Source organism: Thermobia domestica, chromosome 2 (genome assembly GCF_964235325.1).
Source record: "Thermobia domestica chromosome 2, izTheDome1.hap1.1, whole genome shotgun sequence".
Taxonomy (NCBI): Eukaryota; Metazoa; Arthropoda; class Insecta; order Zygentoma; family Lepismatidae; genus Thermobia; species Thermobia domestica.
This window is the reverse complement of record NC_137455.1, coordinates 79,715,187-79,738,686: the sequence shown is the minus strand read 5'-3', so window position 1 is coordinate 79,738,686 and position 23,500 is coordinate 79,715,187. Positions and strand designations below refer to the sequence as shown.

At 36.8% G+C, this 23,500-nt stretch overlaps 1 protein-coding gene across 2 annotated transcripts in view; it reads right to left on the bottom strand.

The window, feature by feature from the left end:
- Positions 1-18,974, bottom strand: part of LOC145673273 (peroxisomal membrane protein PEX13-like) — a 39,141-nt gene extending 20,167 nt beyond the window's left edge. Inside the window, exons 1-2 of one of the 2 annotated variants that reach the window (XM_081742828.1) lie at positions 18,765-18,905; positions 4,758-4,839 (exon numbers count right to left, since the gene is read on the bottom strand). In XM_081742828.1, the coding sequence (XP_081598954.1) occupies positions 4,758-4,759 (2 nt within the window). In that variant the 5' untranslated portion in view covers positions 4,760-4,839; positions 18,765-18,905. Of the gene's footprint in view, positions 1-4,757; positions 4,840-18,764 lie in introns of both variants that reach the window. The other variant, XM_081742820.1, reaches the window with a different exon arrangement.
- Between the last annotated feature and the right edge of the window lie 4,526 nt (positions 18,975-23,500).

Sequence of the window (23,500 nt, the reverse complement as noted above, 5' to 3'; positions counted from 1 at the left end):
ATCAAATCGATCACGTTTTAGTAGATAGAAGAAGACAATCTAGCATAATTGATATTCGGTCGTTTAGAGGTACTGACTGTGACACTGATCATTACCTAGTAGCAGCGATAATACGAGAGAGATTATCGTTGAATAAAGGAAATATTCAATGTCTGAAAATGGAGAGATTCAATTTAACGAAATTAGAAGAGAACCAGGTAAGAGAGGAATACCAGATTGAAGTTTCGAATAGATTATCGGTTTTAGAAGATTCGGAATGCACTAGTGTTGAGGATACTTGGATTGAAATTAGAGATAGCATTAAAATTTCAGCAAAAGAAAAATTAGGACACGCGGAAATACGTAGGAACAAACCATGGTTCGATCAGGAATGCGTTCAACTAGCGGAGAAGAGAAAACAGGCAAAATTACGTTGCCTACATAATACAAATGAAATAATTACACAAAATTTCGTACATATCAGGCGGGAAACTTCCAAAACTTTTAGAATAAATAAACGCGAGTTTTTGAAAGCTAAAATTAAGGAACTTGAAGATAATAGTAAAAATAAGAACATTCGGGATTGTACAAGGGGATCAACGAATTTAAGAAAGGCTTTCAATCTCGTGTCTATATATTAAAGAAAGCTGATGGAACAGTCCTCACTAACACAGACAGCATCTTAAACAGATGGAAAGATTTCTTTGACGAATTGCTTAACACGCAGCCAAATACTAATGTGCGTGGAGAAAGGGAAATACACACTGCAGAATCGTATATCCCAGAACCTAACCGAATAGAAGTAGAAATCGATATAAAGAAATTAAAGAAACACAAATCTCCGGGTGTAGACGAAATTCCTGTTGAGTTAATTTTAGCTGGAGGCGAAAAATTGTGGAATAGGATATACAAACTCATTATCCTTATCTGGAAGAATTGCCACAAGAGTGGAAAGAATCAATCATTGTACCGATTCACAAGAAAAGCGACAAAACTTACTGTAATAATTATCGAGCAATTTCTCTTTTGTCACATCCTATAAAATCCTCTCAAACATTCTATTAGCAAGATTGACCCCATACACAGATGAAATTATTGGAGATTATCAGTGCGGATTTAGACGAAATCGATCAACTATCGACCAAATATCTACTATTCGACAAATACTCGAAAAGAAAAGGGAATACAATACCCCGGTACATCAACTATTTATTGATTTTAAAAAGGCTTACGACTCGGTTAGGAGAGAAGCGTTGTACAACTTTCTTACAAAACTTGGAATACCGAAAAAGCTAATTAGATTAATTAAGATATGTTTAAACGAATCCCAAATTAAGTCCGGGTAGGAAAATTTTTGCCCACGAGCCTTCACGTCAAGAATGGCCTGAAACAAGGAGATGCGTTGTCGCCATTATTATTCAACTTTGTTCTGGAATACTCTATAAGAAAAATCAAAAATAGCAACCTGGGCTTAGAGTTGAAAGGGGTTCACAGGTTATGGCATATGCAGATGATGTAAATTTAATAGAGGTGATAGGAGAGCAATAGAAAGAAATGTAGAGGCGTTATTAAATGCTTGCAGGGACATGAGTTTAGAAGTAAATGCAAAGAAAACTAAATACATGGAAGTTCGTCGGGACTGTAATACGGCAAGTTATGGATGCGATAAAATATCGAATAATATTTTTGATAAAGTGGGTACTTTCAAATATCTAGGATCAATATTAACAGACGAAAATCCTGTTCACGAAGAAATTAAATGTCGACTAAAAGATGGGAATTCGTGTTATTATTCAGTTCAAAATCTTTTGTCGTCGCGAATTCTGTCGAGGAATTTAAAGCTTAAAATATATAAAACGATAAATCATCCCTGTTGTTCTGTATGGTTGCGAAGCATGGTCGTTTACTCGGAAGGAAGAACATAGATTGAAAGTATTTGAGAACAAGATCCTGTGACAAATATTCGGATCCAAGAAGAACGGAAATGGGGAATAGCACAAACTTCATAACGAGGAACTACATAATTTATACGGTTTATCCAACATTGCTAGTGTCATCAGGTCTAGGAGGCTCAAGGTGGGCAGGTTATGTAGCCAGGATGGAAGAAAGTAGGAACGCTTTCAAAATCTTAACTGGAAGACCAACCGGAAAACGACCATTAGGAAGACGTAGGCGCAGATGGGAGGACAATATTAAGATGAATCTCGCAGAAAAAGAAATACAAAGTAGAAACTGGATCCAGTTGGCTAAGGGTAGAAGTCAGTGGAGAGCTTTTGTGAACACGGCATTGAACCTCCGGGTTCCATAGGCCATAAAGTAAGTTAGTTACTAGCAATCGTACACATTAGAAAAACATGTATCATATCTTTCGCTAAGCAGTTTCTCGAGTAAGCGGCGCAGACCTTTTCCCCTGTACCGACTTGTGACGTACAAACATGGTAGTCATTGTTTTAAGCACACGAGTAGCAGACCGGAATTTAATCGCAAATTCCGACCAGTTTGAATCACCGGTGAGCGAAAGGATGTGTCCTCTGTAATCAGCTAGCCCTGAAGGCTTTTTTTTTTTTTTTTTTTTTTTGAGCAATGAAAAAAATCGGTGGAAATGTCCATTTCTACAGTCACTTACAAGAAAATTATGGAAATAATCTCACCAATATCAGTAAACTTCCTTTTCTAGACTTTAGAAAACGGGAAATGAATTATCAGATAATGAGAGGATTGTTAATGAAATATGATGTAAATCGTTACCAATACTGTCGACGAAATCGTTCAAACAAATTTCAATCCATCAGTAAAATACCCTTTTTGACCTTTTTTTTTTACTCAGAGAGACGAACAGTACCACACCATGATCATGAACAATATTTTTTTTATTAAATATTTAAATAACTGTTAAAGCCTTTTCAAATAATATTTTTCGATTTTTACTTCCAGTAAATTACCATAGGTTTGGTGTAAAAATCAACAACCAAAGAAGGAAAAATATGGGAATATCACAAAAAAAGGCCTTTGAAAGTATTCATATATAAGGGTTTCCAGTGGTGATGAAAAAAATATAGGAGGTATGATCTTGAAGCTTTGCTGGCGTCTACTATTAATCCAATGTTCTCGGGATTGTTGTCAGAGTGAGTGTTGCTGTGCTGAGCTTTCGTTACCATACAGCGGCAACATCTTCAGAGCTATGTGTTGAAGTGTGCTGGTCGTACAATTTATATTGTGGTCTTTAGGAATCGCTGTGTTTCTATTGGTTGTTTTAGTTGGCCAATGGCGTGTTCTGACTTTGCTGGTGGAAACTGCTCTCTGATTGGCTGATGGTTCTTTTTTTCGTATTGAGAAGCTGGATCCAGATGTCAGGTAGATGATAACTTTCGTCTCTGTTGATGGATGGCTTGTATGTACGGATGAATAGAGATTCATGTATTTTCCTGTCCCAGAACTGTTTGCTTTTCTTTAGTACTTCAATTTGGTTCCACATGGCCGTATGATTGTATTGTATGCAGTGTTCGGCTATTGCAGATTTTTCAGGTTGTTTAAGTCTGGTGTGTCGCTGGTGTTCTTTCATTCTGTCTTCAATGTTCCTTCCCGTTTCACCTATGTAAGTGGCGTTACATTCACAGGTGACCCTATAGATGCCTGGTGTCTTTAATCCCAATGAGTCTTTTGCAGTTGGTAGTAAACTCCTGATCTTCGGTGGAGCGCAGTGTACAGTCTTGATGTTGAATTTATTCAATAGTCTTGCTAGTTGGTTGGAGGTTTTTTCCATATACGGAATAACTGCAATATTTTCCTTGTCTGCCGTGTTGTCCTCTTTAGTGGTGCAATTTCTGCTACTGCATTTTCTCATGGCTGTCTTGATCTGTTTCGACGGATATCCGTTGAACTTGAATACCGTTTCCAGGTGAGACAGTTCTGTGCTTATATCTGGATCTGCTATTTGGTATGCTCTGTGTATTAGAGTTTTTAAAACCCCCATCTTCTGTGCAGGATAATGAAAACTGGTCGCATCAAGGTAGAGATCAGTGTGCGTGGGTTTCCTGTAGATTGAATGGCCTAGACTTCCATCTGGTTTCTTGTATACGAGTACGTCCAAGAAAGGGAGTCTTCCTTCTGTTTCTGTTTTCATTGTGAACTGGATGTTGCAATGTATAGAGTTCAGATGCTGCAGGAATTCGTCGAGTTTCTGTCTGCCATGGGGCCATATGACAAATGTGTCGTCTACATATCTGTAAAATACTTTAGGTTTGTATGTTGCTGTTTCTAGCGCTTTGTGTTCAAAATACTCCATATAGAAATTCGCTATTACTGGAGAGAGAGGAGAGCCCATTGCCACACCATCGCTTTGTTCAAAGAAATTGTCTTGGTAACTGAAGTAGGTAGACGTTAGGACCAGCACACTTCAACACATAGCTCTGAAGATGTTGCCGCTGTATGGTAACGAAAGCTCAGCACAGCAACACTCACTCTGGCAGCAATCCCGTGAACATTGGATTAATAAAATATAGGAGGCTTCGTCAAGCTGTGAAAAAGAAACATTTCAATTATTTCCTGGAACATTTTGAAGGAACATTTGTGCATTTGGAACATTGTGAAAGAACAAGGAACAAAGAAACTCATATACAGTAGGAAGTCGAAAATCCGAACTAATTGGAACCACAGGTAGTTCGGATTTTCAAATTATTCGGATTTTCGAAAATGACCGAGAAAATGCCATTTCGGCTACAGTGATTATACAGTACATAGAGTAATTACAACACCGTACGTAACGTAAGGCTACTTACATTTAATGTTTCTGAAGAACCTGCTCGTACAGTAAATTACACTCTTCTTGTAACTCACACTTAAAACTTAACTTGTATAGGTCTAAGGGAAAATAAAAAGAAAAATATGTATGACAAACACTGATTTCACACAAAGGCCTATTGTTTGTTTATCGCTAGCGCTAAGACAAAATGTAAACATCTTCTAGGGACCCCGTTGGATTTTTGACGTTTCGGATTTCTGACGTTCGGATTATCGACGTCTTACTGTAACAATATTTCTACCTACTGGAAGGCACATTTCAATTATACAATACGTAATTTTAAAAAAAGAAAAAAAAAGTTAAACCAATTGTTATATAAATGTACATTCTACTCTAAATATAACTAAATGGGTAATTATCTCGTTGAAAAATTTTATATTAATATCTTAGTGTTTTTCGTACGTAGCTCACTATTTCCTTCTGTATTGTTTTGTCCATTTCATTTAATTTCTTCAGAGACGATTCACTCTTTGAAACTTCCTTTGATATAGCTTCTTGCTTCGTATTTCTTAACGCACTCTTTTCTTTGGTAATCTTTATACTTTCTCCAGGCGTTCTGCATAGCATCTATTAATTGCTTTGTAACAGATAGTTCTTCAACTTTTTCTCCATACATTCTAATGCTGTCCTTTACAGTCTTATACTTTCGTGTGCAAGATGAGATCGATCACTTCTTAAAATGTGTTTGTTCTCTGAGAAACCACGTTCCACATCAGCACTACCATGAAATACTGAGAGGCAAGTTTTGACCATTTTAGATATGACGAAACTAGTTTATTTTTTGTTCGACTTAGGTGTATGAATACATTTTGCGCTAACTGCATATTGTTTAGTTTAATTATCTTTAGACAATAAGCACGAAAGGACGAAACAGAGAAGTCTCCATTCAACCATCCTACTGTGGAGACAAAAGACCGTCCAAGCACTCACACCTTATTTCCTTATGCTATTTTCACAAGTGGAAGTACCATTGCCGGACGGTACGGATATGACTGATTTCCGCGAATTTAAATTATAAACGTTGAGTGACATCTTGAAACCGGTTGTCACATACAAACTATAGTACAGATTAATAATAAACATATAATTTGTATAGCGAATAGAAAGGTGAATTTTAGCTTTGTTTTACTTAAGTAACTTCACAAAAGAAATAAAAATAAAGCCAAGATGTTTGGCGAAACTATTACACAATTATTTTAATCAAAATTTGCTTTGTTTAAAGATTTTTATTTCTTTTGTGAAGTTAAAGGTGAAGTAAGGTACATATTACATCGTGAATTGCGTCAGCTCCTCATACATACTGTGACTACTATTGAATACTATTTCCCGGTGATATATTGGTTTGCTACTGCAGAGTTCCTACTGATCTGGAGAAATCTATTTCCCTGACTGTCCCACGAAATTCCTTGACTTTCATTATAGGTATTGGATGACGTTGACATATAAATAAGGAATAAATAACTGTGAATGTTCACATATGAGAACATTTATTCTATATAGACAAATAGTAATCAATTGCTCATACGTGCATTCCACTTATCTTCCATAAAAATCTGAGCAACGTCCCACACTGTGATCCTTAATATGTATCCACAAAACATCTGACAATCAATTACACTGAAAATATGATACTTCTTATACATTCATTTAGCTGATAATGGTTGGCTAAGCTGAAATGGCGTACAATTAATGTTAGAAAAAATATATTTTATGAAATTTCCCTGATTTCCAATATTTTTCCATGACCTGCACCATTTTCCCTGACTTCCCTGACCAGTAGGAACCTTGTACTGTATGTTTTGCCGCTAACGTCGAGCATGTTCTTCATTGGGACAGTTGCTATTCTCATTTTGATTCCTCTTTCAAGTTCCAGCTTCAGATACAATTCATTGAGGAGTTTCGAAGGTCAAAATTTCTCTTCTAGCTCCCCTTATAATTATACAATGAAAGGAAGTCACTTTTTTTTTTTTTTTTTAATCAAAATTTTAATTTCTCGTAGTGAACGTTTTAATAGCTTAGGTTAGCCTAGGCATGTATATAATTAATATTTTGGTTTTATTAAGTAGATGTAAGGATTTCGAGGTAGCTCAGAATTCTCGCTAATTTTCTCGCATAAGCCTTAGTGGGTAGTATAAAAGATTGGCCTATTATTATTCTCCTCCCACTACATGGTAGTGAAACAGATATTTTCTCCGAAATCCGGTGTTGCCAAGAAATTCAAACTGTTTGATAGTTCTCGGTCTGAATAGGGGATGAGTAAAAGGTGATCTTCTCTGTCACTTAAGAAAGGAATGCAATGTCTTAAATTGTTTTGGTGAAGAAAAAAGTAGCCTGGAAACTCGAATGGTTTGTGTTGTTTAGTTATTTTACACTTTCATCAGAAAATCTTTCTTCTTCCGTTGACAAGAGAAGGAGAGAGAGGAAAAAGCAAAGTGCCTCTCAAACCCACATGTGTAAGTCTTTAATCACAGTAAATATGGGACCGAAAATATGGCATACACGTCTTTGGACACACGTTAAGTTACTATGTCACTAGTAAGAGCATACAACTGTTCGGACAGTTCCGAATACCACCCAGTGAGAGCCTTTTTTTGCGAGAACTATATTCGGTTTAAGAATTTGTATTGTACTAAGCATTTACGATCCCCTTTTAACTGTGGTAATCAACTAAAGGAAAAGTGAATATTAAAATTTGTAGTTATTGATGTTTTGAAATTTGTGGATTTGAATATTGATAGTGCTATTGTAAATTAGTATGGTATTTTCTTTCTTTCTTTCAAAGCAAGAATAATTATTAAATATATATCTTAGAGCTGTGTCACTGATAATATATATATATATATATATATTTTAATGACATGCTCACTGTAATAAAGTGAGAGAGAGTTATTACAGTTTTGCTTAAGAACATGAGTCCAGTAAGAACGTGAGTGAATACTGAAACGTCTAAAACAAATTATATTTTTTCTTTGTACACAACTGTTAACTACAAATAAATAGTTCAAATCAAAATTCTATATTGTTGTTAAGTACTAAGTATTTGCCTGTGTGTGATAGAGAAAGCACATACTCGACAAACAAGCTGGCATTATTTGTGTTCTTTAGTTTAAGAATGCAGCGAGATTTTAATGGTGACCCATCTTACCAGATACTGTCTTGTATGATAATTCCTTATCGGAATTTTAAAAAAGATCAAATATGTGCATTGCTCTTCAAATCTGTAAAGTGAGCATGAGAAAGTTCAGCTATTTCTCATTTTGTCAGTAATTTTTGTGTGCGGAATAAATGTAGTTCATTAATTTAGTACAAATTATCATAGGTTAACATAAAAAAAAAAAGTCTGACATAGAAAACGGTAATCCAGTTGGAAGTAAATTGTCATGTTATAAGGCCACAGGCAGACCTCTTGAATGGAGTAATGGTAAATTCTGGAGATACTTAAAAATGTGAAAGATTAGCAGTGAGTGCTTATGCTACTTTAACCGAGGCTTTTGTCATTTTTGTGTGCAAGTATAACATTAGTACAGTAGGCAAATAAATGCATTTAAATAACAAAATATTGTTTCAGAAAATGAAAAATAGTTATTCCAGGGTTTTGCATCACAAATTAGTTTCATTGTCCTAACATTCTTCCAGCACATCAATGGTCCCGTCATTGTTCTGTCACACACTGTTTGAAAATGGCTGCTGTAAAATATGACAGAACAATGACGGGACCATTGATGTGCTGGAAGAATGTTAGGACAATGAAACTAATTTGTGATGCAAAACCCTGGAATAACTATTTTTCATTTTCTGAAACATTATTTTGTTATTTAAATGCATTTATTTGTCTACTGTACTAATTTCATATGTAAAAATACAAACTTGGTATTAGATACGAAACAAAGTTAAATGTTTATAGGTACGTTGTAAGATTTTAAATTACATAGTTAGTGTGCCAAAAACCAAAAAGATTAAAAACGCTATTTTTCAGTATCCATACTAAAAAGATTTTTTAACTCCCACTGCTTTAATGATTCATTGATTCGTATGTAATTGTAATTACATCCCCCATAAATATACGCCACATATCCAGTTTGTTTGTTCACCTTTTACACAGAAGCCACGTATGTTACTCCATTCATCCATGACTACAAGAAAAGGTTAAGGATCAGTTTTTTTTTTTTTTCTACTCGTGAACCTATGATGCTTCTTCCGACCGAACACAGTGAATGGCTAGGCATGTCTTTACATCCTTGTTAGTAATATAAACCTAAGCCTGAACTTAAAGCGAATAAAAAACACACATTATATAAATAGTGTGTATCAAAAATTCTGTGCTATAGGCCAATTCCGTTACGAGTTAAGATACGAAAAATGGACTGGACTGGATTTAGCATCCCTTTCAGTAGCGAGGCTATATATGAAACGTTGACTCACAGCTTAACGTGAGATACGAATTACACGAGCCCCCGCCGGAAATCGAACCCGGGTCTCCCACACCAAAGTGCGTATGCTATTTACATAGCAACGAGGGATCTCATACGAAAAATAAAAAAAAATAAAATAAAATAAAAAAAAGGAAAGTTGTAGGGAATGGATGCATTTCAAGCTAAAATTCCACCACGATAGTTTGAAACCCAGCTATTTCCTACAAACCTCTTCATTTCTCGTTAGTCTACGCCGAAGTACATTGTTTATTGGTATACTCTGGGGGAAAATAACACCATCAAATCCAACTCCGGGAGGAGATTTATTGTATCAAATGAAAGAAAAAATGTTGTAATGAACATGGATCGAAATACGCCTCCTTTCAGTTATAAGCCACTGAAAACGTGAAAAAATTATGTTTTTAGAACGCTTTCGTTTGGAAACTACGGGACCTATTGCAAGAGGTTCAAGGAATTACTTACTTACAAACTGGTAAGCGCCATATTTTGGAATTCTCCAGTATTGGCACAACGACTGTATGAAGAAGTTGGAGTAAGAGAAGATACCTTTATGGATAAATGCCAACATTCAAATAGGTGCTATTTAAAAACCATTTCATTTTTCTGTTAGTAATCGTAAATTATTAGTATTATTTTTATCTTTCATATAGCAGCCCATATTATTTTCAAGAGTTATGCAATTATTATTACACAACATATTTTATCTTCAAAGGGAAGTCTTTGATAATGAAGTATAATCAAATTTCAATATTAAAATATACTGTAATAATGTTTGTAAGAATGTATTTACAAACGTACTTCTTTTTTAAGAATAAAAATTACCAAAAATACATCGTATCTTAGAGTTCGACAATAGTTCATATACGATGGATTAAATGGTCATTGATGTGGTCTTTTCTTCTCTCCCTCTCGTGGCAAAAATGCACTGTCTTCGTTTGCTTTATTATTTATTATTAAGTCTGCTGCTTACCTGATTGTATAGATAGATAGATTAGGATGTCTAAAAAGTATTGAACCTTTGGAGGTCAAAACTGAGAATACATATATTGCGATTTGAAAATAACATTATGAAACCACATATATACCATTTTACTTGATGACCTTTTGCCATTCTTCCAGCAACACCATAACAGTGCTACTATAGAACATCTGGTCAAAAATTTGTGACGTGTGGTTTTCACAGAACTTTTCTGAAACTAACTTAAAATCATTCAGAAATTTTTGCAGAGACCGAAACAAATGGCAGTCTGCTGGAGACAGATCCGGGCTATACTGCGAATTCATTAGAACCTCCCAGCCAAGTTCTCTCAATTTCTGACGGGGCGTTAAAGATGTATGCGGTCTGGGGTTGGGGTCACCGTGGTATACGTGACCCTTTTAGTTTATCAGTTTTGAACTGCTAGGTGCACTCGCGGTAGCTGTCGACAGTACAGATTCGAGTCTATCGACCTTTGCTACAGACTCTGGAACTTCTCCTCGCTTCGCCCATGGTCTTTCTCGAGCATCGTTGTCGTATGTTATTTGCTTCTCATCACTCTAATCAACCGCTTCAGAAATGCTTCGAGTTCGTTCTGTTTTGATAGAGACGCGCAGTTAGAAATTCGATCGAGCAAATATTTGTAAGTCATTTCATGTAGCATCGAAAAGCCTAGGTCGAAGGTATAACGGAAAATTGAGTTGAGTTGATTTTGAGTTTAACGTCCCGTTCAGCAGCGAGGCTATATGAGACATGGACCTACTGATTAACGTGAAATCCGAACCACATGAGCTCCCGCATAACGGAAAATATAGTCGTTCCCGATACCTCTGGTCGAAAGGATTAGGGTGAGTGTAAAGCATAAACTATATCGAACAAATGACAGCACGTATCCCCTATACTGTCAATATACTCTGTAGGGTATGATAATGCTTACAATAACTGAATCAATAATTAAAGAATAATCCGTACACTTCTGTGATATTTTGTATTTTCATTGTTGAGAGTTTCATTAGTGGGAGTATGTTTTTGAATATTGATTGCTCTGCATAATAAATCAAATAAAATAATAAAAAAAACTGAACGGATTATTCTTTAGTTATTAATTCAATTTGTTTGGGCAAAGTTTGAATATTTATCTCTTGCAGTTGATTCGCTTATTGTGAAAATTCCCACACCCTACGAAATATGTAGGAAAGATTGGGGATACGTGCTGCCATCAATTCGCGATAGTAAACTAACTAACTAACTCTATGGCCTATGGAACCCGGAGGTTCAGTGCCGCGTTCACAAAAGCTCTCCACTGACTTCTATCCTTAGCTAATTGCATCCAGTTTCTACTTTGTATTCCTATCTCTGCGAGATCCATCTTAATATTATCCTCCCATCTGCGCCTAGGTCTTCCTAATGGTCGTTTTCCTATGGGTCTACCAGTCAAGACTTTGAAAGGCCATGCCGTGTAACGTGGGTTCCTGTCACCACGGCATGACGCGTCCTCAGGTTGCGGATCGAGGAGAAGGCCTCTAGATATAGAGGTTAGCTGCGAATATACTGAATAAGCAGTCGCGGACAGACGACTAGGAGTGGTCCTCCAGCTTGGGGGTTTGGGTAAGGCTAACACCCTCATCCTGTAAAAAAAAAGGTACTTGTTCAGAAACATTCACAAAAGCCTCGGACAAGGACTGATAACTTTCAATTCGCGATAATCGAGTCTTTATACTCATCTTAATCCCTTCGTGAGGTAGATGTCGCGAACGACTATCTTTTCCGTGATACCTTCCATATCGATTCCAGAAGAAACGAAAAATGAAATATTTCAGATTAACGACCCTCGATTATCCCCTTTACACTAAGGGAGACGATGATTAGGGCTAGTGAATGATGGAAGAATTAGTGGAATGAGAAAGTGGGAGAAAACGGGAGTACCTCGAGAAAATCCACGGACACGATGTTGTCCACCACAAACTTACTTGGCCGGGGATTGAACCCGGGACCCCAAGCGCCGAAGGTAAGCACTCTACCTCTGAGCAACCGAGCCAGTGCACTAACTCCTTTAAGTGGGTTCTTTCAGAGTAAATTGAAGATGGTGTTTAGTTCAAAGAATATTTAACTGAGTATCAAATCAAATCGTAGGGATGCAAATTGGCACAAATATACATTAAGGTCGCACAGTATAGAATCTATTAACTTTCACAATTTATCAGGGAGATTACACTACGTAAGGCCAGCAGATATAGAAGACAAGAATTACAAAAACATATAATTAGAACAACTTTAAATTATATATATGAACATATCACGGTGATGGTCACTGGAAGTAGGGTAAATACGAGAGGATCCCATCCCAAAAGTGACTATCGAGTGCATCAACTTTACAGAAGCTAACACTTTATATTATTAATACCATATTCATATTCATTGCAAAGCGTAAACCAGGTACAAAGGTAGGGAGGAGAACACTATAGCGAGCCACTTGCTTGTAGTCCTTCATAGGACTACAAATCAACACTTCCCCAAACTACCCCCCCCCCCTTAAAAAAATCTATTCATATATATATATATATATATATATATATATATATATATATATATATATATAAGAACATAGAAACTTAAATCCGTCAGAGGATCCGAAAGACATTCTTCCTTCATAGAAATATTAAGACACTTAATGAGAATTTTAACTACCGTCATTATTATCATTACTACACCAGCTGCCAGACTTTTGTATTTCCAATTTGTAACTCCCCTGCCTAAGACACTTGGAAACAAGTAGACCATGTAACACTTAATATCATAACGAGACTTATGACTTTATGATGAAATAAAAATATGTATATTGAAGATGCAGTGACATATTATTGTTGTTATTGATATTTTCCATTTATAATATTCGCTAGACTAACCATTATGTATAAAGTTATAGCAACGCACATATATAGTAACTGGAATAACATATTAGATGCAAACTCAAATGTATCTCATTATTATGTTGAAAGATTACTTATTAGGCGATATGAAGTAGTGTAGATTAAGTAAATTTTGTAATACAGTTATTTGACGAAACAAGATAATGGCACAGACACATTATTATTCGGTACACAAATAACATACATAGGTCCCAGGTCACTTCCTTCCTTCCCTTTCTCCGGATAGTGTGCTCGCCGAGGGACGTCATCCCTCAAAAGTGACGGCTTAAGATGCTTATATATATATATGAGCCCTATAAATTTAGGATTTAGATTTCTGGGCTTTCAGCATCTATGGCCATTTATCTCGTCACGTTTTGAGGAATGACGTCCCTCGGCGTGCACATTATCCGGGGAAAGGGAAGGAAGGAAGCGACCTAGAATCTATGTTAGGTACCATCCCGGCATCTGCCTGGTGTGATGGCTGACCTGAAAAAGCCTTTTACACTTTTTCGACCGAGTGCTCCCACCACTCGAACCCGGAACCACTAGCACCACCAAAGGCTACGCTTCACGGGGCCACAGTGGATCTATGGAGTAATGCGAGATTATGACAAAGTATAACGCAGGACTTACTACTAAGTGGAGTACAGGGGACAGGGGGTGCGAACTCATGCTCGCTCATATGGTAAAGGTTGGAAAGGCTACCCAAATTATTTAAGCAGACGTGTTAGGAATTACTTATCACTTTTAAACAAGAACAAGTATAAATTTCACATACACTGATATATTATATAGACAATGAGGGAAAAGAAGTAATTACATTGTAACACACTAAAATACCATGGCCCTTCGAACGTTTGGGCCATTTCTCCCCTACTCTAACTTTTTATGTTCAATATGCAATGCAATTTCTAGAAGCATATCATTTAGTGCGCTTCGGTTACGACTAGCCAGTCAAGAAAATTATAGTTTTATTCCTTCGAAGTGGAAAATAACATAACGCAGTTGGAGGCAGAAAATAAAGAACTGCAGAGATTAATTACAGTTAGAAATAAAAGAATATTCATTAAAGAGAAATTCATCAAACTAGAACGAGCACATTCTAAGCTTCCATACTGCTTCATAAGTAATCAACGGTAAAGTATGTCAATGAAGAAATCCACAAACATCATGTCTAAATACAAGCCATCAAACTCGAACAAAACAAATAAAGAATGAGTGTTACCTTAATGCTTCATTGGCGTCGTTACTATTCCTCACATATCCAATCGGATAGCTTACTGTCAATAAACGTTATCAATGGATGTACAGCTTCAAGACGAACATAATGAACTTAACTCATCTTTGAAATATTTTAAAAATGAACTTGAGCTTTACGTCCCACGCTTATGCCGGCTAGGCTAAAGGACACGGTGATGAGAAATGAATGAAATGGTGAAAGGAAAGTGAAAGGAAAGTGGAAGGAAACGGGAAAACCCGCGCACGCGATGTTTGTTCACCACAAAGTTCACTTGGCGCAGACTGGGATAGAACTAAGGACCCCATGCATCAGAGGTGAACGTTCTACCACTGAGCCATCGTGGTCCCATTGAAATATTTTGGTAGAAATTTTGATGCTTTTCTGACTACATCTGCCCAAATGGCCACTAAAATCTATTTATCAGTCATTTAGTTAAGATTTCCACTTATTAGCATGATTTTTCGATGATTTATCACAAGGACAAGGTTTTTAATATTTTTTTTTAAACGACGAACTGCACGCGTACACATGCCTAATACTTCCGCGACTCCTGATTGACTCATCTTTCTAAATTATTAATTTTAACCATAAAATTCACAGTGACGAAAGATACCTTAGTCTTTACATATACCAAATTTTACGTCTTTCTCATTTCGCTTCCGCTCGCACTAACGCCATCTTGTGAGAACCGTCTGCAAAATTCAAACTTCTCGCGAGCTGGTTAAGCAATCCAGACTCACTCGACACGCTGGAAGAGATGACAACAGGTTTTGCAGTGACGTACACAAATCCTAAGAATTTTACTTTGAGACGGATAAGACGTTCCGTCACAAAATTACAGTTGTACTTTACGTTTACAAGTGGTGTAAAACCATTACAAATGCTTTACGACGATTAAAATGGACGAGTGCGTACGAAAGATGACTAGATACTACTTATAGCCAGCGGAATATTTGAGCACAGAGAAGAAAAGTTGTATTTCATCTTTACAACTGTTCCGTTGCGTTACTAGCGCTATAGGAACTCCTATCACTGCGGAAACCAACGTGTTTTGATCACCTTTGCTTACATGCATACTACCGTCGCAGAAGTTATTGCCCCTTCGGGTACACTCCCGATCTTACCCACTAACTTCGCCCTGCCCTGATTCGGTTACGTAGTATTTATGCTTTTCAGTTGACACATAGCACAGGTTGTTTTAAGGTTACTGCGCTGTAGTATTTATGGCAGCTAAGCTTCCGCAGATGGCTGCCTTAGATAAGATATATAATGAACGAGCAGTGTTCAACATACGTACCTGTTGTTACTTTATTATACCTTACCAACAGTTACTCATATTTCGTTTTCGCGTTCACTTTTCACTGCTAATCACAAATATTTCTTATCTCCACGCATTCTTTGCTCTTTCTTATAACCATATGCATCTATGTAGTATTACCGAGCAAAATTAGTACCATCCAACTATTAAGTATTGCAAATTACGCACTATTCAGAAATTACTAAGACAAAGAATCCTTAAAGTATCATGTAAAAAAAAAAAAAAAAAAAAAAAAGTTTCGGGGTAGTGCTTCCTGTCAAACACATGTCCCTGAATTATTAAAAATTGCAAAATACTTTTTCCTGCGTACTATCCCAATCTATAGGTGCAAATTTATAGTAACCAAAAATACAATTATCTTAGCATAACATGCATTAAATGAGGAGCTCCATTATTAGTAGACTGACTACAGGAGAGTTGAGCATAAATACAGGTGGACGTATAGCATAAAATTTACAGTACATAACACACGAACAAACTTGTGCTATGTGGCTACTAAAAAGCACGAATGCTATCTAACCGAGTCAGGCCAGGGGCGCATAAGGGAAGACAAAACGGTAGTGAAGGGTGCATCTCTAGGGAGCAGGCGCATCAGCGGCAGTGGGTATATGCATAAACGATGATAGTGGAAAAAGGGTTAAGTTTAGAGTTACCCCTCCGCTTTTTATAAAAATCAGGAAAATTTACAGGAGAAATGAGGTAAGAAATGATAATTTGAAGTATTTATTTGATGTTTAGGAATGTAAGTTCGGCATGAGAGTTATGTTTAATACTAAAAAAGATATGTGGAAGTTAGTACTATTTGCCGGATGAGGAAGCATTTGCGGAAGGTTTCAGAAGCATGGTAGTTGTAAAATATGGCGAACAGGTGTAACGGATGCTCAAAAATAATGAAAAAAAACTTTTAAATCTTTGTGAAGCCCACGGAGTACTAAAATGTGACAATTTTTAATAATTTAAGCTTTTTTTTTTTTTTGTATGATGCAAAGTCCAAAGGCACCTTCAGACTGGAGGGGCAACTCTAAACTTAAGCCTGAAAAAAATACTGTATATAGCATAAAAGGCATGCCTTGTGTTGCACAGCTTTGCGACACTTATATGATCACTTTGTACTCTGCATTGACATAGCACTTCTGTTTCTTATGTCTTTCTTACGGAGTACTATGTAGTAAAGGTATTTCTACCTTACTACACATGTAAGATCCCGATATATTTTCTTGGCGTATGTCCGAACGCGATATTTATGCGCAAACTGTGAAAGAATTATAGATTTTCAAGAATTACTTCTTGTAGTCCTGTTCAGCGGCGGCAATTGGACATTAAAAGTGGGAAGCGCAAGACATGATCTGAATACTTGCATATCAGTGTTATTTCTCCTGGTTGTATCTAACACTTCGTTTGACGAAAGATTGTATAAGTAACACGATACTATCTTTTTTCAGTTTAAATGCCGTATATGGTATTTAATATTTTATTAAGTAAATTGATAATAGCAACGCAAGTAAGTATTAGCCCTTTGTACTCTCAAACAACGAAGGTGTAAGAAGATATTTGCTCATGAACATCTTAAAATTCTGTCTGGAAAATTGTGTCATCAGATTACTTAATAACAAGTTTGCAAAACGAATAAATAGAAAGGATAATATTAATCATAGTAATGAATAATGGGGATTGTTTTGTAAAAGTTATATTGAAACTGGGTATTAATGAACTTGTTTATTTTCAATTCCATATACCGGTATGCTATTAAATGTGTTATTAGTATTAGAAAATGAAATACAGTAAATACTACACGCATATGCTGCGACATTTAAAGAAATACGCTATTGCAATATTAACTGCTTTGAATTGCAATTAAAACGCAATTCCTGTAGCTTTCATAACTCCACGTGAAGACAACCAATAAATACGTACTCACACAAAGGCAATTATATGGCACCACATTTTTCTATGAACTAGTAATACATACAAAAACTTTACATTTTCAAATAAAACTATATACATTAAAAGGTCACTTCAAAAAAGTGGGGGTTTAACTGCCCCTCTTGCTCCCCCTAATCGCCGCCCATGGTCCCGTTGAAGATAATCAAAGCCAAGTGGAGTATTATCATGTCACCTAGCGCAAATCTTTTGGAAGGTAATAAGGTAATTAGTAAAATTATAATTTTCCAACAATTATTTCCGATGGTGTGTATAAATTTGACATGCACCTAATAAGCTGTGGCTTACACGTAAAACATAGCTATATTATTTATTATTTAAACCAGTCGCCTGCAAAAATTTTTACCTTATAAGCAAGCCTTTCTATACAAATTGCTTATTTTATCTACAAATTTTGCAAAATGTGCTGAACCTACGCTTACCCTGTACCTTACCTCGATAAACTATCGTCCAAATCCTAAAGAGAAGAACTCAACCTGACGTCCGTTACTCTAAAGGATTGGAGGTTATTGGGAGAATGTCAGTTTGGATTAGATCTACAGAGTTAATGAAGTACATTTCCGTAAATATCTTTCCCTTGTGGACATCCAGGTACACGGAGATGGTAACATATAAAGGTAAAAACTTTTCAAGAGTAGATTTCATAATAAACCACCATCATTTGAAGATATTTTTCTTCAATTGTACAACAGAAGAAATTTAATTTGGGGAAAAGTTCTGAAGATGATCATCGGATGAATACCAATGTAAGAAGAGATATGCTTAATCCTGTGCAATCCAAGATCATAGAAAGGAGGGCAAAGAAAAGCGCACAGATCGTTATTGAAAAACAAAGAAACCACACGCACATAATTGAGAATGCTACTTAATACAGAGGCTACTGGCCGAATTGCATCTGTCTGCGTATGCATGAGCGATCATGTTTATGGATGCCTTCAACTGGTTATTGCACTTAGAAATTATGACTACAGCTGATATAGTTCGCTGCAAAAACGTTATAATGTTGAAAACAACGAACAATAATCTTTAGGAACACCTGTACCCGAGTATTGAAAACTACAGCGCTTTTTAATTTTATTCTTATTTTAATATTAAGATTTCAAAAAAACACTTTGCTAGTGTTATTGTGTATTCATTGTTGTTACACATTAAAATATCACTTACCCAGGAGCAGCTGTAAAAGACATATTTTTAAGGTTGCCTCCTCCAGCTTCCCATGGTTTTACAGGTGCGGACATAATCATTACTGCCTTTCTTTACCAAATTTCTTCAGATTTGTCATCTGATATCTGCCAATAACAACTTGCACAATTTATGCAACAGCACGTAGGAAAAAAACTTCCTTGTTCTTCTACTTCTTCTTCTACAATGGCACAGAATATTCTCTCAATCTCTATGGTTTGATGTTCCAGGAAAATGTTTGTAATGAGCAATTCCACCGATAAAATGGGGATCTATACTACCAAGATGAATTATCCAGGATGAATTAGGGAACGAAATGAGAACACACAATAGAATTACTCATTTCAGATGGAACACTAATTAGGGCGTGACACTATATACCACAGGTTGCTATGAATAAAGAGAGCATTACACTATTGTTCACTTTCACCGCATGATAAAACGTACTTGTTCACTATATAACACGATATAATATTCTAACAGATGGTAAAGAACGAGGTAGTTTTTGATAGTTAATATGAAAGCTATTGTTACAGGACTAGTGAAATAAACAGATTGAATGAGTATGTTGAGTATCGGACGGTAAAAAGGCTACCTAAAGAGTAGTTAAATTGAAGGTGGTCAATATAAGCTTCCTCTTCTCCACAATAACACAAACGAAAGGAGCGCTGATGTTTATATTGCTGGATGCGAGGCTGAGCAGTCTGAAGACGAAGGAGAGAATATGAACAATGATGTTTTCTAGTCCAATTATGAGAGGCCCCCCATTTTCTCATGGTAGGAATAGGTTCTATTTGCGAGTAATATATCCCCGGTTCTGATCGTCGTTGTTGTGGGTAGGTGCGCCATTCGGTTTCTCATTTTTGTAGCAACTGCTTAGAGAAGGCGGATGCCGGAAGACGGTGAAGAATAGGCGTGTCGTGTTGGGTTGTACATCTGCTAAAAATATTGATTTCGTTCCCTGGGATGTCGTAGTGAGAAGATGTATGAATTAGAGTACCCACTTAATTGTTATTGTCTAGTATTCGAAGCTATTGGCAAATATTGATGTGTAGCCATGTATTTCCAGATGTCCACGGGGCACGATGTTCCTTGTAGAGCACTAAGGCTATCACTACAGAGGCCAACTATAGGTAGTTTCCGTCGTAGAGCGACTTTCAATCCCGTCAGAATTGCCTAAGCTTCTGCCAGATAAACTAATGTGTTCGGGGGAAGTCTGAGAGTCTCTGTGTAGTTGAGTTGTATATATACTCCTGCTCCAACAACAGATCCATGCTCAGTATGCTGTTTGGAAGCATCCGTGTAGATCAAAATAGTATTGGAGTGATGAGGTTTTATGTGGTGTTCCTAGAGATGGCGTACTGTCTAAGGCTGTATGGAACGAAGAAGTTTGAAGGAGAACACCGGTTGCTCAAGTGTAGGGGTTTGGAGAAGGGTTGCATATTGCGCGGTATAACATGGCAGTTTCGGTCCTCGATATAGGTGGTTGAGCCAATTATGAATACTAACAAATGCTCGATAAAGCCAAAGTAACTATTTGGTATGGAGATTTATATTGTATAAGAGTTGTAGTTTCGCTTTTAAAAGAGCAGAGTTGCAGCATATGCGTTGAAGGAGGGATTTTTAGTCACAAAATATATTTTCACTAGGAAAGGAATTATTCCAGATTCTTCTATGAGTGTTGAAGGACCGTCTTTGGTTGTCGAAATATAATTCGCTGTGTTGTGGCTTGAAGATGGATGTGATGTTCACTGATCCGTTTAGGTAGTGGAGAGAGCAATATTACGCCATAATGAAGTTTTGCATCCACACATTGAGTACAGACTTGTTGGAGGGAGAATATTTCTATTCCCCAAGCTTTGTAGCTGATGCAGGACATCAACTTGAAATACGGTTGGGCGTTGAGTGATATTGTTTTAAGATGATGTTTCCAATTTAGTTTAGAGTCTAGATAAAATCCAAAATATTGCAAGGTAGGTATAGCTTGTAACGTGGTTTATTTACCGTGAGATAGGTGAGAGGTTGAATATGTTTTCGGATGAAGAGTGAGCAAGAAGATTTTGGCCAATTCACTGACATGCCATTTTCAGAGATCCATGAGTGAAGTTCTAGGAGAGCGTCATTCAGGATGCATAGCCATTCTATTAGGTTAGAAGTTTTAAACTATAGTAAGATGTCATCACAATATTCTTGAATACGAATCATTTTCCTAAGTCGTTGGTGGAGAGAGGTAGCGTGTATATATTAAATAAGGACAGAGAATAAAACCTTGAGGATTCCCAAGGATTTTGAAAGTTAAGAAGAATATTTATTGTTGTATTTGATGCAGATGCGACACTGTGCCAACTAATTATGAGTATTAGGCCATATGAGTGATAAGTCGATCGAGAATGATAGAATTATATGCATGTTCTAGATCCAGTTTAACAATAATTAAATAGTGTCGACTTTGAAAGGAGTTCCAGATAGAAGAAGGACAACAACCCAAGATAGAAGAAGGACAAGGAGGTCTAGAAGAAGGACAACAACCGAGTCCAGAGATGACATGCCTTTTCGGTAACCAGTTAATGTAGTTGAAAATATTGAGTAGTGTTCCAAGTGCCAGTTCAATTTAAAGAGGATGATCGCAAAAACTTTTACTAGGAATGAAATAAGAGTAATCTGATGATAACTCTGAGCCAGCCTGATAGGTTTATGTGGTTTAAGTATAGGTACTACCTCTAGTTCTTTCCATGAAGATGGAATGTGTTCTGTACTCCAAATCTGAGAGTAGATTTCAAAAAGTACGAATCGGCAATATGGAGATAGATCCTGCAAGTGTTGATATCTGATCTGATCTCTGACAGAAGCTGTAGATAGCCAAGAGTTTAGCACCAGGTTGAGTTCTTGGATAGTAATGTTCTTGTAGATTGTTGAAAAGCACTCCGGAACTAGAAGAGGTTGGATGGTTCGTTTGTTATTCAATGGTATCGGAGGCGTGACAAGACGATGAAATTCGTCAATCCAAGGCGGGTGACCATCAGTTGATAAAGCTCGTGTAGAAGATCCTACAATTTGGTTCCATATAAAAATCCAGATAGAAGAAGTAACCTGTGGGTGGAGTGTGGAACAAAATTGTTGCCAGTGGTGTTTGCTGCATTGCTGAATGTCACATGTATACCTGGAACTGGCGATAGACCACGTTTGTTTGTTCATTTTTCCCTTTGAAAAGGGCCTTTTGTTTCTGTTTACAATCATTAAGAAGTCGCTGGCAACGTTTGTTCCAGCAAGGAAAATGAGAATGGGATGCTTGAAATCGAGTCTGGCCGGCGATTTAAGAAAGAGAGCTGGAGGCATCTGAGGATCCTGCTTCTACAATACTTATAAAATGAGAATTGATGGGAGTGTCTTGTGAAGAAAAATTCTGGAAAAGTTTCTCTGTCTCATTCTTGTATGGTGTAAGATTGTATGACAGAGATGCGAGAACGGATAGTGGAAGATGGCGGAGGATGAGCGTTGGGCGTCCTCCGAAAAGCAACTCCTTCAAGCGTAGTTAAGATGGTAAAATGACCACTGCTGCTGGTATATCCATATACAATCCAGTTGTGGTTTGCATAAAGAGCAGAACTGCATGGTGATGTCAGGTGTACTGAGATGACCATTGAGGTTCGGGAGGTAAGTAGCAGTCCCATCGTTGGTGATGAGTTGTAGTGTTCATCGCAGCGAGAAGATTCCAGGCAGCTATATTTATTAATGTAACGATTACCTTATCTTACACTTTTAGTTAGGATCCCCTTTAATAACACAGGAACCTTGGAATGAAGTAAATAATTGTTGCCAGAAATCAGTTGCTGGAGCCTGTTTGGTGGAACGTAGATGTTGATGAAAGTAAATCTACCACAGAGCACACCCAGAAATTGTATTTTCGTTCAGCCGGTTGGTGGAAGTTTTGAGATGACACGAGCCTGTAGGGAGGTACGAATACCTAAGTAATTACACCGTAGCGATCATTCCGAGGCTAGTGATAAACTCGGTATCCAGGAAGTCATAAATGTCTTCAAGACGAGTTCAGGTTGCTTGTAGCAGTATGATAGCTGAGTAAACAATCGACACAATTGCGATAGAAACACCTCCTTGGCATGGAATTTCTGAGAGTTCCACTGAAGTATCCGTAACTTCTGAGGCTTAGTCATTCTTGAATATGTTCCAGAAAGCGAATGATACATAATAGGAGCGCCTATCACTATCTACTGCGGGGAGTGTCTGGGTGGGTGACGGACTGGAGTTTAGGAGTTAACCAGTGGTAAAAGGAGGGTACTACCATCTTGTCTATCTTTGCAAATACTTTCTACGTATTGTTTATAGTTATGGGAAAAAGTGCTATTTTGAACACACAAGCACTTAAGAAGCAGAAGAAGAAGAAAGATATAAAGAAATAAGTTAAATGTTGGTATCTTATTAAAAATACTTTGTTAAGTTTGGTTGCCATGACGACTTGTTTGTCTTTTTGATGTTGTTGCTATGGCAATGTAAAAAAAAGACAAAAAAGAGAGAAGTGCCCTATTGTGTAGATTGATTGTATGATATTCTAATGTAACAATACGATATATTTTGAAAGTGAACGTATATGTTCTAAAGTGAATAACTGTGTCATGCAATCCAGAATAATTTCGTAATCCGTAAAAATATACATAGAATCAGGGAAAGTAACGTAAGCAAAAATAATTAACGTTACATAT